The sequence below is a fragment of the Nestor notabilis genome, unplaced genomic scaffold, assembly GCF_000696875.1.
Source record: "Nestor notabilis isolate BGI_N333 unplaced genomic scaffold, ASM69687v1 scaffold9177, whole genome shotgun sequence".
Lineage (NCBI taxonomy): Eukaryota > Metazoa > Chordata > Aves > Psittaciformes > Psittacidae > Nestor > Nestor notabilis.
In genome coordinates this window covers 11,849-28,836 of record NW_009936880.1, presented here as the reverse complement: position 1 = coordinate 28,836, position 16,988 = coordinate 11,849, and the positions used below count along the sequence as shown (strand labels likewise).

Below are 16,988 nucleotides of genomic sequence, written 5' to 3'. Positions count from 1 at the left end.
AATAGACAGAAGAAAAGCCTAAGTTAAGCTTGGCAAGCTGGAATTTTGGAAAGAGAAACATTACAGGCCTGTTGACGCTGTAGAAGAGGAATTTTGCAAATGGTGATGCAGTTCATCTTAATGATGAAATTGGATAGTTGCTAGAGAATATTTGTATGTCCTCTTGCAAGTCTGACTTTTCTGATTGTTAGCAGTAAATCAGAGGTATCTTTTATAAAAATTTAGATTATAAAATATGTCTTATCAATAATTTTCATTCTATCTTGTTCCCTCAGCTCACAGCTTCATTTCTCAGAAATAGAATAAAAACAACAAGGTGATCCCTGGTCCTGTACAGGCCAAGGAATTAAAGAATCTAGGCAATACTGTGCCAAGAGGAAACACTATAGATATCTGATGTGTGTCTATAAAGTCTCCAAATGAACAGCAAAGAAATTAACACTGTTGCTGGATGTCCGTCTACATTAATATGGAACTAATGGCATTAGACTAGACAAATACTACGACTCTTCTTGTCAACTGGTAGGCCTTCTGCATGCAGTCAGTCAAAAAAAGGCATAAAGTGCCTTAAATAGCCAATCACAGTGGCTCTCAGACAGCTTGCATTTTTAATCAGTCCTGAAATCTATCAGCATCAGAACTTCCAATCTCAAGGAACTGTAGAAATGACAGTTTTTCCTATATATACAAATTTATCCACTCATACTTTGTTCATCCGACTACACAGTAAGAGCAAGAAGGAATATCCAGAGAAAGGAGTTTTTGTACAAAGCAACAGTGTTAGTGTACAAGAATAGGGTAAACCACAAAGCACCATCTGCAGTACCATGAAAGCTATATACTTGCCAGCAAGCTGTTCCTACACAATGTCAGGTCTGCAAATCCTAAAACTTAATATGATTTAACTTGGACTTATTTTGTTAGTTTGTAACACAAAAAAGTTTATATATATTTATATATACATACACATGCATTTATAAAGAGACAGAAAGACAAATGAAGTGTGAGAAAATATTTTAAGAAGCACATGTTTAATAAAACTCTTATTTCCCTAATTCACAAACAGAAGAAAACAAAAGGAACCATATATAATATATATTATCTATAATAATTTACAAACCTGTTCTTTCTCTAGAATTTCATAGGCATCCTGAAGTAATTTTTCCTTAGCCTCTATAGCTTTATTTTGCTCTTTATATGTCAAAGTTACCACAGCCAAGATCAGATTGAAGAGATAAAATGAGCATAAAAATATGACTGCCATAAAAAATAAAATGTAGCTCTTTCCAGATGTACGGATAGTCTGTGAGGAAGAGTTTAAAATAAATAAAAGTTATAATAACTTCTTAACAAACTAACATTTAAAATAGAATTTCAAACTCACTTTAAACAATTTATTTTCCTATACAAAACAAATGCTCAACATATTTCACTGTTTTCATTAAACAGTAGGATCTACCTCTGGTCTAAGTCAAATAGAAGGTGTAGAAATACATCTAGTCAGGAGTTCCCCTGGCCTTCAAGTGAATAAATTTCAGCTCTTAAAAATGTCTGTGATCACACAATGTTTTCTCTTTATGTAACAGACCACCAAACATTCATAATGATGCTATGTATTGCAGAGAAGAATTTACAAAATACATTCCTAAAATTAAATTGAATATCTCACAGCAAATTGGGCAAATGATCACCCAAGTTTAAGTTATGAGAAGACAACTTCAGCTGTAAAGAGATACACAGGTGACTACAGAAGAAACTAATAAAACTCAGTAATATGGGTGAAAACTAGGATTATCTGAATAATCATGAAAGATGCTCTGATGAGAGAATCAGAGGCAATATTCAGACTGACTGCTTATTTACATTTTCCCAGTTGATAAAGGCTGCTGTAAATAAATTAAAGTGGACCATATGAACATTACGGAACAAGGCAGAGAATAATACCTTTCTAGCAAACGCACTGCGTCGATGTAAAGGACCCAGAGAGTTCTCTACATGCAATTTTTGCACCATTTTTACCAGAAAGCAGAACTTGAAAGTTACATTCAACTCTCTGAATCAAAACATAAAGACTCCAATTTTTTTAGTATCAGTTGTCAAAAATTATTTGAAACGAGCGTGTATGTTGAGCCAAAAAGTTAAGTGGGGAGTCAGGACTTCAAAGGAAGAGAAACAGTGTGTGTAACAAGTCCTCATCTCCCCTGCAGCAGCAGTGAGTGCACTAGCCAAATGTACTATATACCCAAATCCTTTGAAGTTTTCGTATTAATATTTAACTATTACTCACTGACCCAAGTGTGTTCTCCAATGAGCATACACAGCAGGATTGCTCCTATCCAATGTCACTTGCAGAAGGTGTAACAACTTAGTCACCTGAAGATACTTCTTCAATATTTACATTGATCTTTAAAGAAATTTGTTATCAGTAATATTGAGACAGGTGCAGAATTTTCTAGTGGACATAATATTTTAAACTGCATATCTAAAGTCATTATAGCAGGTAATAAAAGTACCTACTTGTCTGTAGAGACGCTCCCAGTAATCCTGTGTCATCAGACGGAACACAGAAAGGAAGGCCCAGCCAAAATGATCAAAACTTGTATAACCAAAGTCAGGATTCTTCCCAACTGGCTTACACGTGTAGTTTTTTGGACACTCATTGCTAGCCACAAAAGAAATGTTAAGCAATACTCACTTGCAGTGTTAGATTGTACCTGAAAGCATCCAGTACACAAAATCCAATACAGATTTGTTCAGTTTATCTGAAAGTCTGTTTCATTATTCCCCAATACAATTCTGCTAGAAGGGCTGATTTATATCAGACAATCCTAGGAAGTCATTTGGTTAGTTAAACCTACTAGACACAAACTCTAGCTCTGCCTGGTTTCTGACTAGACAGAAACTCTCCACTGATAAAGGATACATTTAAACAAATAAAGAGGGGGGAAAATGGATTTTAAAAATAATTCACCAAGAGGAGGAGAGTTCATTTATATCTCACAGGTCTTTACTGATCTCTTTCCGTACTCATACATGTAATTCTACATCACCGTTCCATTACCAGTGGTTAGCAACAAAGCACATAAATAATTGCTTGCATCCTAGTACTATACTTCATTCTTTTTCTGATGTGAAATATCTGGGCTTTAATTTAATAACACACAGACATTCCACCCTCCTCATCACCATTCCTTTAGGCCAAAAAATGAAAGGAGGAAAAAATAAGGAAGTATAATAATAATAAGGAAGTATACTAAAACTGTTTTGTTCACTTACTCACGATTTGAACTGAACCCACAGAGCAATATGTCAGAAGATTTATTCATTCTGGAGCAGATATCTAATAAAAACAAATAAATAAGTAAATCAAGGAATCAAAAAATAAAAAGTTGACAGTTCTTACAGCACTCTGGCAGTAAACCTTACGTTGTTACACTTTTAAAAAAAAACACCTTGCTACACCAAATCTCTGTGAAACACTCCCTTCACAACTAAGGACACATAGGGTTGTTTCTCAGCAGATGTGTCTCTATGGCAATTAAAACAAAAATAATTACGAACAACTCACAAGGTAAGATTTTATTTGATCTCTGGTAAAAATAAAAATCTCTGTCAGAAGCAGGCAAAATCCCTGAACGATATAATTAAGTAATGGAAAAAAAAAAAAACATTCTCTGTGCAGTGCCCCTAAAATTGGGATCACTGTACAATGTACATAGGCAAAGAAGCAAATGCTTATAGACAACGCAGTCTCTTCTGTCCTACAGGCTGTTAATCTTTCTCCAAATCCAGGATCCACTAATCTTGCATTCAGTTGCCCCAGAGACTTCCTATTGCTACTTGTGCAAATGGAAGGACATACCTCCTTATGAGAAATATGTGTAACTACATTGTAACATCTTTGTTAAAGAAAAACCCAAGACATATGTAACAAAAAACACAGATTGTGAAATGAGAGAAAAGAATAAAATTTACCTTGAGTATTTGGTATGTAGATCTTAGCATCCTTACATAATGTGTCATTGTAGTCAGTATTATTGAGGACACATTTGAATGTTAAATTGCCCATAAAAAGCTGAAGGCCTACTAGGGCAAATACACTCAAGCAAAAAACAGTGAAGATCAACACATCTGCAAGTCTCTTAACAGATTCAATAAGTGAATTTACAATGACTCTCAGACCTAGAAAAGTAAGATTCAACAATATGCAAAATGAGAAGAGAAATGCTTTAGTGTTCCCATATAATAGCATACAACAGTAGCAAGTGTGTTATGGTTTTGTAACTTCAGAATATAAAATGAGGTAAAATAAATCATAGGAATGATTAATGTGCTTTTACTTAAAATGCCTAATCATAACTTATGTGTCTTTTACTTCCTTCTAACATTAATTTTGCTAACTTGAAAATTCTAAATTAAGATGGTGTCTAAGCAATCTCTTAAGAATGTTAATGAATATGGACAGATTTCTGTGCTTGATTAACATTCAACAAGTACTTCACATTGTGACAAATATACATTACGATAAAGGATAGCTTCTGCTGACCTCATGGAATTCTGTCTTAGAAGTTAATGCCTTACAGATATCACCAGTTTAAAAACAAAGGAGCATTTGTGACACTGAGAAGGGAAAATATGTAAGTCTGGGACTACCCAGCTGGAACGCAGTTTGGCAGAAAAAGACCTGGGGTTCTGGTGGACACCAAGATGAACATGAGTCAGCAATGTTGTCTTGCAACAAATGTGAATGGTATCCTGGGCTGCATTAAGCAAAGCATGGCCAGCGGGTCGAAGGAGGTGATCATTCCCCTCTGCTCAGCACTGGAGAGGTCACACCTGGAGTACTGGGTCTAGCTCTGGACTCCCCAGTACAAGAGAGACATGGACGTACTGGAGAGAGTCCAGCAAAGGGCCACAAAGATGACAAGGACTGGAGCACCTTTCCTGTGAGGAAAGGCTGAGAGAGATGGGAATGTTCAGCCTGGAGAAAGGAAGGGTCAGGGAGGACCTCATCATTGTGTGTAAATATCTGAAGGGAGGATGCAAAGAGGATGGAGCCAGGCTCTTTTCAGTAGTGCCCAGTGACAGGTCCAGAAGCCATGGGCACAAACTGAAACATAGGTGGTTCCTTCTGAACATCAAGAAACACTTTTCTACTTTGAGGATGACTGAGCACTTGCACAGGTTGCCCAGGGACGTTGGGGAGTCTCCATCCTTAAAGATACTCAAAAGCTGTCTGGACACAGTCCTGGTCAGCCAGCTCTAATAGTTCTGCTTGAGAAGAAGGGATGGACTAAATGACGTCCAGAGTTCCCTTTCAATCTCAGCCATTCTGTGGTTCTGTGAAAATGGGTTACATACAAACTAAAGACCAATATTCTGGTAGAATAACTGAATTTATAATGTAACATAGCCAGAGAGTGATATCCATGATTTTTCTAGAAGTCTTTTGTGATAAAAAAGTAAAATTACATTTAATCTCGGTTCTCCATACTGAATATAAAAGGAAAAGTACTGATGGGTGGCATTGACATTAAAAATTAATTATTTCTTATGTTTAATTACTGTTTTAATAGAAAAATAAAAAATATATTTAAAATTACATAAAAATTCTAAGCTTAATATAGATGATGACAATGAGATATATAGTCACATGGATTTTCAAATGAGTTGCTGCAGTTGGACTCTGAAATCTACACTTTGGTATCCTAATTAGTGTCATGACTCAAAAAAATATCAAATATGCAAAACACTGTTTAGAACATTTATGCTCAATCCAGGTAGTGGCTGGGATCAGTAAATAAATAAATGGAACTCTGAAATATTGTGAAGTCGGCATTCTGGGAAATAAACCGTAAAAGATTAAGCTAATGAAGTAGAATATAAAACCAGAATTGTGGTGGAATAGCCATATTATGCTAAGACAACATATTGAACAGGGTGTGCAGCTCAGAAAAGACAAAAGAAAAAGACAAAGGCACTGGGTTAAGAAAAATTGAACATTAGTGATGGGATAGATAAAGAAGAAAATACAAAAATTTGCTTGCGTCAAAATGGTTTTGAGGAAAGATGACTGTCCTGGTTTTGCCTAGGATAGAATTAATTTTCTTCCTAGCAGTTGGTGCAGTGCTGTGTTTTGGCTGTAGTCTGAGAATAATGCTGATAACACTCTGATATTTTAGTTGTTGTTAAGTAGTGCTTATCCTGATCAAGGACTTCTCAGTGTCTCATGCTCTGCCAGGGAGGAGGAGCACAAGAAGCCGGGAGGAAGCAGAGACAGGACACCTGACCCAAACTAGCCAAAGGGGTATTCCATACCACAGCACGTCATGCCCAGTATATAAAATGAGGGGAGTCAACCAGAAGGGACCAATCACTGCCCAGGTTGGGCTGAGTATTGGTCAGCGGGTGGTGGGCAACTGTATTGTGCACCACTGCTGGTTATTGTTTTTTCCTTTTCCCCTTTTAGTTTTATATCTTTTCCCCTTGTTTTTTCCCCAATCATAATTGTTATTAGTTAGCAGTAGTATACTGTACTTTAATTATTTAACTGTTTTTATCTCGGCCCATGGGGTTTACATTCTTTCGATTCTCCTCCCCATCCTGCCCTGGGAAGGGGATTGAGTGAGCAGCTGCAGGGTACTGAGTTAATGGCTGGGTTTAAACCACAAGAATGATAAAAATTATTCTGTTGGGATGCCGCTGAGAGTTACTACATACTGCAAAGCAGTTACACATTGTGATCCCCTTAACAGTCACAAAAACTGACCAGAAAACTAAAGACAAGAACAGGAGAGGAATTGGAATTAGCATACTGCTGAAGCCGAGAGAAAATCAGTAAGACATGTTGTTCCTTACCTGATATTACTGAAATAGCTTTCAAAGTCCTCAGTACTCTGAAAGTTCGAAGAGCTGAACCCTTGCCCACAGTAACATACCTATAAAATTAAACCATAATATAACCAAATGACGAAGATCTAGCTTTTCAGAGCATATGCATACTGAGAAGACAGTAATGAATAAAGTACAGAAAATAAATAGGTCAACTATGTCCTAAGGTAGATGCATAAAGCCAGGAATCTAAGTCTATTTTTAAATATTGATATAAAATAATTAGACTTTTGAATAGTGCCTCTGAAAAAAAAATACGGTTTTTACTTAGTGTTTATTTGGATGCTTAACCTTTGAGTTCTTATCCATCAAATGTCAAATAAATATAAAACCTTTGATGTCCTAACTGTAAGATGCTAATCTGATTTAGAAGACCACATGAAAGTATATGTTGCAGCTATTTTAAAACTACACAATATATACTTTAGAAGAAGGGTGTTGAGCAAAGATAGGTTTACAATATGTCAATTCTGTACCACATGGCTCTCTTTCTAACTTCTATTTAACCGTCAGCTAGGTACTTGACTATTGAAACTGGTTTCAATTTAATAATTTCAACAATTCAAAGATTTCAGAAAATTAGTATTTTGTGAGTAGTACATTCTATACAGCACTTAAGCAGGCTTTATATTGCGTAATGCATTTTATAAGGTTTCTTTCATGTCAGAATGGACGTAAGTTGTGACTCATCTTATGACAGGATCATAACTGGCAACATAATTCCTTAAAATAAAAGTTCTCAATAATAGAATCTGCTAAACATTGGTTGGAAAGGACCTCTGGAGTTTGACCTCTCACTCAAAGCATGACTTTTGTCAGCAATAGATCAGAACACTACTACTTTGCCTAGCCTGTAAGATTAAATAATTCTCAATTATCTTTAAGTAATAACTGCACTTCAGTTAACTGTTAATTTCCAAACATTTTTATTTGTTGCATGATAGGATCCCACAAAAAAAAAAATCAACAAAAAACCCCACAAAAAACACAGAAAGAGATACTATAGTGCTTATACCTGCTTGGATACAAATAAATAGGAGCACGGGCAGGAAAGTAAGACAATAAAATGAAATTGTTCATACAGTTGTTGGACTGCTTGATAGTTGCTGATGATTAACATGTAAGCTCCTTAGGAGTTTACAGACTACCCATAAGAATACTTTGTTCATATGCATATATATGTGCATGATGACATCTGAGTTCATAACCTATTATTTACAAATAAGGAAAAAACAGTCAGGGGTATAACTGCTGATGGCAGCCTTTGCTACAGAACCCATGAGGTGATGGAATTTAAAATTTGAAGAGAAATAAGCAAATTGAACAGCAGAATAACAATCTTGGGCTTCGGGACAGCAGATTTCAGCATGTTCAGAGATCTGAAACTGCCCAAAGGGACAAGCAGCTCCCAAAACATCTGGTTGATCTTCAGCAGTGTTTTCTTTAAGGCACAGTAATGGCACACACTACTCTGTAGAAAGTCAAGCGGATGTGGCAGAAAACCAGATTGGCTGAACGTGGAGCTCCTGACTAATCTCATATTTGAAAAGGAAGTGTGCAGAAAGTTGAAGCAGACACAGCTCTGGGAAGGGACAGTAAGACATTGCCAAGCATGCAGGCATGAAACAAGGGAAGATAAAGTGTTCAGCTGAAGTTGAAACTAGCAAGAGATACGAAGGACAACAAGACGGGCTACTTTAAGTATATCAGCAGCAAAAAGATAACTAAAGAAACTCCAGGCCTGTTGTTTAAGGAGGCAGGGAACCTAGCGCCAAAGGACATCCAAAAGCTGAAACTACTCAGCACTGCCTTGATTAGCTCTTTCCCAGTGAGGTCTGCTCTAAGGCAGTGAAGTGAAATATTATCCATGCATCTATGTGCTGTGATCAAAGGGTCCAAGTTCAGCTGGTGGCTGGCATCCCTCATCAGTCAGCCCTGGGGCAAATATCATTTAATAATTTCATTAGCCTCCTGAAGAATGGAACAGAGTTTACCTTCAGCAAGTTCACAAACTCTAAGCAGGAGGGAGAGCAGTCAATACACAGGGTGGCAAAGCTGCATGAGTTTGACAGACTGGAGTTATGGACTGTAGAAACCTCATGAAGGTCAGCAAAAGCAAAGGCAGTGTCTTGCCCCCAAGTCAGCATGACTTCAAGTAGAAGATCAGGGTAGACTGGATAATGAACAGCTGCGTAGAAAAGGACTTAGGGTTATGGAAGACAAACTGAACATGCACGAGCAGAGCACCATTGTGAAATGGAACCCCTATCACATGCTGGGCTAGATTAGCATGAGTCTAGCTCATATGTTGAGAAGTCTAGTTTATACACTGAAGGAAGTGATTTCTGAGAATGAATCTGTGTCCAGCTTCGGCATCTCCAGGGCAAGAAAGACATTTTACATAGTGGAGCAAGTCCAACCAGGGCTCTAAGGAGGGCAGTAAGACAATTAGATGGTTAAATTATCAGGCTGGATTTGATTTGTTGAGTTTGAAGAAGAGCAGGCTAACAGTGTGCTGGAGCAGGAATCTGATTGCTTGCTGCAGCTGTCCAATGTAAGGTCTTAGAGAATATGGGTCCAGGCTGTTCTTTAAAGCTCACCATGGAAGAGATGCAGCAGACATAACTTGCTACACCAGTCATTTCAATCAGAAATCTGAGAAAAAAACCCCAACACTATGTGGCTGGAATAGCTTGCTCAGAGATGCTGTTGAATCTCCATGCTTAGAGAAACTCAGACTTCCCTGCACGAGGTCCTGAGCAGCCTAATCTAAATTAGTCCTTGCTTTCAGCACAGAGTTGGACCACAGGATCTCCTGGGGTCCTTTCGAATCTAAATCTACACCTCTAATAAATTGGAGTAAGACAATTGAAAATCACTCAGAAATGCTAAATGACAGATATGCTTTGAAAGCTCTGAGACTGGACATGAATGGATCTATTCACTGCTGTAAGTAAGACTAATTTGCTTTCAAGATTAATTATCTGTATTTGAGATGCAAATTCTGACTTGGTTTCTTCCTCATTTCTTGTCCACTTAGCTAGTTGGTTTTGGTATGAATTTAAAACTGATCAGAGCAGTATTCCATCTGGCCTATTACTCTGTCTTCAAGAATTACCCACAACAGATGCTTACAGGGGAGTTTAGAATCAAGACAGTGATGCTTCCTAGTTTTAGTTTTTCCAGTAAATTTATAGCTCAGGGACTTCCTGAACAAGACAGAGTATATTTATGTTAAAAATAACCCTTAATGTGTTTTCATCTGGGATTTTGTCCAGATGACTCCTGGATGCAAGTAATTTTTTTCCATCCACAACCTCCTATAGGAGAAATATGCCTAGATGTAGTGTGAAAAATAACTCCTTTTTTATTCTGCCATATGACAACTTCACTTGGTGCCTTTAGCTCTTGTTGGAGGAGAAAAAAAATAAAATAAAATTACTTATTCTCCTTTTGGCTTTATGCCACAGACTTCAACCATATTCCTGCTCTGGGTTTTTTGAGGGGTTTTTTGTTTGTTTGTTTTGGTTTGTTTTTTTTATGATAGTTCTCCTCTATTTTGTTGGTTATTGTATAGAATAAAAGATATACGGCTTCTCTGTATCTTTCTTTAATTCTTTTGAGGTGTCAGGAGTAAAATGACATACTGTCCTGGAGAAAAACACAAGATCACACATAGAAGGAACTATATGTTCTGCTTCTTTCTTTATTTCTTACCTGTAATGTCCTTATTTTCTATTTCCTTCTCTGACCATGATTGAACACCGGAGAGGTGCTTTCACGAGATCGTCTATTTGAACTCCATCATCATCTTTCCAACAAGTCAAAGCCATTTCAGAAGTGTGTTTTGCCTTGAGCATTAAGGAAATAATTCTTGGGATTTATCTTTTATTTATCACCATGTTGTTCAACACCCTTGTGACCCACTTTGGATCCTTCTCAAAAGAGTTTCAGCTGATCCAGACTACAACTAAGACAATATAAACAGGCATGCTTGGTTTTGGTTGTTTATGCAATTGCCTCCTAACAAAATTTAAATATGTACTAAATTGAGAACAATCAGGCAGTTCTAAGATGACCTTTGCATTTAGGTCTTGCTTTAAGGCCTATATGCAAAGGATGACTCAAACACAGCAACTCTTAAGCAGGTAGGATGCCAAACACTCTAAAGAACTTCAGCAATATCAAACCGCATTTTATCTGGGTGTTTGTCCCTCGAGTGCAAAAAACACTGAGTTTTACTTACGTTATAACAGTAATGACAAAATCAATGAAGTTCCATGCATCTCGAAGAAAGGTAAATTCATTCCAAACAAATCCTGCTGCTACTACTTTTATCAATATTTCAGAAGTATATATGCCAGTAAAAATATGTCTGGAAAGGAAAGTGTTTATTAAAGTTGTAGAAATAAAATATTAAAGAGATTGAAACACATTCAGGCACATTTCTACCTTTTGTATGATTTAGTCACTGGATGGAGAAGAAGGTAAAATAAGTTACATTAATTTCAGAAATACCATGAGTATAAGAGGATGCCTTCCTGAATTTTAGTAAGATTTCCATGTAAATCTATAAACACATATGTTCACATAAGTATATGATACTATTTCTGGATGAAAGATGAAGGATTTCATTCCTTATGAAATGTTTTTATGGCTGTGTTTATGTGCTAAAGCAGGCTGGCAAATTACCAAGCCTCAACATTTTGGCAGAACAATAACAGCAAAGACTTATTTTAGCCTATAAAGTTTGCACATATTATATATATATTCTGACAAATCCTACATAAAATTAAGCTATCATTATCACCATGCTTAGCCCAAAATAAGAGGAATTAAAATTATAGAAACTCTGAGGCTCCAGCCACATTTTCAAGATTTAATTTTAGAATATAAACTCAAGTTACACTTGATACATTGTACAATTATAAAAGATAACAAAACATTAGGTGGTTTCCTAATGTGAACAACTGAACTAGGGTGTCCACAGGAAACAGCAAGGAAGAATGGAATTAATATTTATCCCTTTATAGTTTTTGCATCAGCCAGCCATAACAGAACTTCAGGTTATAGCTTTAGAATGAGAGATATTAAGTTAGAATCCTACTGCACAGTCTCTCTAAAAGGCTTAATTCTTAAAAAGAAAAATGGGGCAACCTTCTACTTTACATCAGACGCCAAAATTAGCCAATATAGAAAAAAGGGCATATGGTGTAAGCCTCTAAGAAAAGGCACTGAAACTCCACAGAAGACTGTGTGACTTAATAATAAGAATAATCCCAAATCTTCCTCAAGAGGTCTATCTGAGAATTTTTAAGCCCCAGAACTGGATCACTGCATTATTTAAATTCTTCAGTCCAGCATGTTAGTATCCCTAGAAAGAGTGAAAAATGGCAACTGAGGTACTTACTCAGTCCAGCAGAGTTCTTTTGGAAGATTTACAGTCATGGAAACACAATTGAGTACCACAGTACATATAATAAAGCCAGTAAATAATGTGAATAATAAGTTAAGGAAAAAGTTCTATACTATAAAAAAATTATGTCCAGAAAAGCTGCTGATTTACACATAAGAAACCATACCATTTTTTCAAATAATTTCTTTGGTTTTGAATATACTCAGGACTTTTCATGTGTTTTTCAAAGAAAAGTATGTCAGATAAAAATTCTGCTCAGATAGATAAACTTAATGATTTAAAAATAACAATTAATTGTTTGCACATGGAGATAGTTTTGGAAGTTAGGACACGAGCAGGACATAATATGTTTGACAGAAGAGAGGAGGAACATTAATGAAAAAAATCTGAGTCCTCTTCTGCCTACTGCTATTTGAAATTTTAGAAACCTCCATTTCTTCCTGGCAGGAGCAGGAGATAAAGAGAAATGGGCCACAACCCCATAATAATGAGGCTTTTAAGCCTATGAAAAACAGATGAAAAGGTTTAATTATCAAGAACCACTGTTCCTTGAAATTGGAAGTCCATATACACATGCTTAAAAGAGACATTTAAGCTCTGCCACAAGTTCAGAAAGCTTTCTCATTTTATGTGGCAGGTGGTGAAAACATACTTAAGAAAAAAATTGCTTTCATGAAAGTTGACTTGGCCCCTAATAAAAAGTGTTTGGGTTTTTTTAACAAACATTGGTCTTAATTTAGGGTTTATTTGAAACTGAACAGTAAATTTAACAATTTCTAATAGCATGAATGCACATTAAAAGTCAGCCATAAGTTCCCATAAAAGGACCTATTTCTTCAAATTAATAATTCCAAATGAAATTAGATGTTTGGCAGAAAGAGCAGAAACTGCTCAGCCTATGGTTTTACACCTGCGATCCTTCACATTTTTACATTCTCCAAACTACATTTATATTATTGCAAAAAAAAGATATAAAAAATGAGTGGCTCGTCAGAACTTTCTAAACTTGAGTGTGGAATGCATTTTTGGGGATAACATCAGACTTTTTCAGCAAAGCGTGGCTGAAAATCACATCCTTCCCAGGGTGTCACTGGGTTTTCTGGTTTTTTTTTTTTTTTAAACTTAGGCTTATCACCACAGTAGGGATTTAGAAAGAGTTCTGGGAAAGGGTTAAAATATCATACAGTAGCCTTTAAATGTGTTTTCATAACAGTATCTGCAAATCATCAGTATCTGCAAATCCGCAGATTTGCAGATTTGAGATTTTTTGGCATTTTTACGTATACCAACATGATGTAAATATTTCAGATGTTGTAAAACAACATTCAATATAGCTTTTGAAAAACCTCTATCACAGCTACATGAGCTTACATTTACATTAATAAGAACAAATGAACAACAGAAAATGTTACAGTATGTTTTAAAACTGAAATAAGGGAAACCAATAAAAGGATATGAATGGGTCATAATTTTAATTGCTGCTTTTCTGACTGGATTAAAAGGACCAATTATACATAAGGCAGGTGTGGCAGTAAACCGGTAAATAGTCCTACTTTTGTTTAACACCATAAAAGTCTATTAAAAAAAAAAAAAATATTCATATGGTATCAAATATTTTAATGAAACAAAATTTCAACCCAAAATTAAATGTTCAGGTTTTCAAATCTGCATCTAGAACTATAACTAACTGCAATTATGAGTAATGCTTTCCTATACTCTTACTTGGAGCTTCGATTTGATGATAACTACATTTTGAAAGAAAGACAGCAGCTACATAAATCATAGAGTCATAGAATGTTTTGGGTTGGAACAAATCTTAAAGATCATCAAGTTTCAACATTCCCTGCCATGAGCAGGAACAAAAGTTAAAAGAAAAAGTTCATTATTGCCTGCGAGGAAGGAGCTAGTAATGGGAATGAATTTGAAGAGCAAGTGATGATATTCACTTGATCAAAGTAATCAAAGGATACTATTATGGGACTGCAACAATGGTGTTAATCGAAATTAGAAGTACTTTACTCTTGGATAGCTTTATAGGCCATGAAAAATTATTTACAAAATACATGTTGTGTATAACTGCCAGAATCTAGTCATGTCAAAGTAAAAATTTTAGTTTTGAAATGTATCTAAATTACCAAGTAGGTAAATTCCCTCTAAGCTACCTTAAGGTCATAGGTATTATACTTAGGTCATATACTTAGGTATAAATACTTAGCTTACTATTTTTTACATGAAGTAAAAAATTAAATCTCTTCATAAAAAAAGCACAGTTCACTACATTTTATGTAAATATCTTGAACTGAATCAGCCTTAGTTTCTCTTCATCAAGAATATTACTGATTGCTTCAAGAAAAGAAACCTCAGGAAGAAAAAAGCTTTCTGCATGTTCTCTGATTAAATTATTATATTCCAGTGACTTACTGGTATAAATAAAAGAAAGCAACACAGGACTGGATGGAAGCTTCTGCTCTTCAGGTCAAGCACCCCTTAATAGTAAGCAATCATACAATAAACATCTAATTTAGAAGGAATTCCTCGATCAACTACCTTACACAGTCCTGTAGGTAACAACAGAAACCAGTTTGCAATAGCATGGTGCATATGCAATATATGTGTGGTAGAATAAACAAAGCTGATGAGACATAAAATAACTGGAAATTAATTTACCGTAATGAAAATACACGGGTTTGCTGCACAGAGTACTTGAAATATCTCAAATATGTCTCCCTCAATTTGTATAATATTTGTAATTCAGCAAAACAAATGCAGAAAGTCATCTACTGTTTGACAAGCACTGTTTATATGACAGTGAGCTCAGCCCCACAGACATCATATGAACTGCTCTGGGAAACAAAGCATCAGTTATCCCAGAATATATTTCCTGTCAAAGTGTATCTACCAAGTCAATCAGGTTTTCACAGTTAATTCTAATTGTTGTCTGGAACTTAAAATACCTTTTCATTACACAATGTGGAGCATACCTTAGCAGTCCTGACCCAAAAAACACGAATAATGTTTGAAGATCTGTCTACAGAAAAATCAAAACCCAGCAGCTTCTGAATAGAGGTTTTACTATCTCTTAAGAGTTCAGAAGACAGAATTAAATAAAATAATGCTTTTGAAAGTTTTAACCTTGCGATCACTGTAGTATGGATCAATATCCTCCAGGGGTTCCCCAATGAGCTCCACAGGAAGATCCCCATACAGAGATGGCAGGGTTTTGCAGGTTTTCAGGTCAAGCTTAGGAGTAAGCTTATTTTCTTCAACTTCTTTGTCGTTATTCTCCCTTTTAACTTCAGCTTGCTGGGATTTTTTCTCAGCAATCCTTTTCTCAATTGCTGCCAAGGACTCATGGGTGAAAGGCCGAAAGTTGTTAGTTTCTGATGACCAAAACAAGGGATCCATTTTTCCTTCTGTATGTTTCATTCCAGTGCTAGAAGTAACTTAAAAGAGAAAGCTACTGACAATTAGAAAATAACAGAAATAACACACAGATTAAAAATAATACCTATCAGATAATTTCTTCCTTCTGTGAAATACTGTATTAGACTAGACTAGACTAGACTAGAATGGAATGGAATAGAATAGAATGGAATGGAATGGAATAGAATAGAATGGAATGGAATGGAGAGGAGAGGAGGACATGGAACAGAAGGAATGGAATGGAATGGGCTATTTCAGTTGGAAGGAACCTACAACGATCATCTAGTCCAACTGCCTGACCAATTCAGGGCTGACCAAAAGTTAAAGCATGTTACTAAAGGGCATTGTCCAAATGCCTCTTAAAACACTGACAGGCTTGGGGCATTGACTACCTCCCTAGGAAGCCTGTCACAGTGTTTGACCACTTTCTCAGTAAAGAAACACTTTTTCCTGTCCTGTCTGAAACTCGACTGGTGCAAGTTTGAGCTGTTCATCCCCTTTGAACTCATTCATCCTATCACTGAATCACAGGGAGAGCAGCACCTCCATCTCCACCTGCCCTCCCATAGAGGGGACTGTCAAAAGCAATGAGATCTCCCCTCAGCCTCCTTTTCTCCAGAGTAGACAAGCCCAAAGTTCTTAGCTGCTCCTCACTAGACATTCCTCCCAGCCCTGTCACCAGATTCGTTACCCTCCCCTAGATGCACTCAAGGACCTTCACAAACATTATTTTAGCATTAAGGATTTGGGAGCTGAATTTAAAAAAAAATAAATAATGAAGGCTGAATCTTTTAAAAAACAGTGATCAAAAGCAAAAAAACCAATACATCCCCTTCAGCAGCAGTGACTAGAAGTTGTAACTGGACAAAAATTCACTGACAACATGAGAGGATTTCTTCAGAAGACATCTACCAGCATTGCTTGTGTGCTTACATTGAATAACAGACTTTTTGGCCTTTCATCAGCTGCCAAGTATTTATAGATTGTGACCTAGGTTAGAAAAAATGAAGCTACGAAGATGTGACTGAAAAAAATCCTTGCAATACAGAGGACTAAAAAATTTTGAAAAGACAGAGTGAATACTCCTGGGGAGATTCCAATTGGACACAAGAGGAAAATTTTTCACACTGAGAACAATCAGCCATTGGAATAACCTCTCCAGTGAAGTGGTGGGTTCCCCAGCACTGGACAGTTTTAAGATTCAGTTGGACAGGGTGCTGGGCCACCTAGTCTACATCATGCTTTTGCCAGGAAAGCT

General features: G+C 36.3%; 1 protein-coding gene across 1 annotated transcript in view; it reads right to left on the bottom strand.

The window, feature by feature from the left end:
• LOC104408841 (sodium channel protein type 5 subunit alpha-like) overlaps positions 1–15,712 on the bottom strand; it is a 41,162-nt gene extending 25,450 nt beyond the window's left edge. The window contains exons 1-9 of the mRNA XM_010018565.1: positions 15,440–15,712; positions 13,764–13,882; positions 12,302–12,388; positions 11,138–11,266; positions 8,935–8,946; positions 6,859–6,938; positions 3,976–4,182; positions 3,277–3,340; positions 2,518–2,662 (exon numbers count right to left, since the gene is read on the bottom strand). Of these exons, the coding sequence (XP_010016867.1) occupies positions 2,518–2,662; positions 3,277–3,340; positions 3,976–4,182; positions 6,859–6,938; positions 8,935–8,946; positions 11,138–11,266; positions 12,302–12,388; positions 13,764–13,882; positions 15,440–15,712 (1,116 nt within the window). The remainder of the gene's footprint in view (positions 1–2,517; positions 2,663–3,276; positions 3,341–3,975; positions 4,183–6,858; positions 6,939–8,934; positions 8,947–11,137; positions 11,267–12,301; positions 12,389–13,763; positions 13,883–15,439) is intronic.
• Between the last annotated feature and the right edge of the window lie 1,276 nt (positions 15,713–16,988).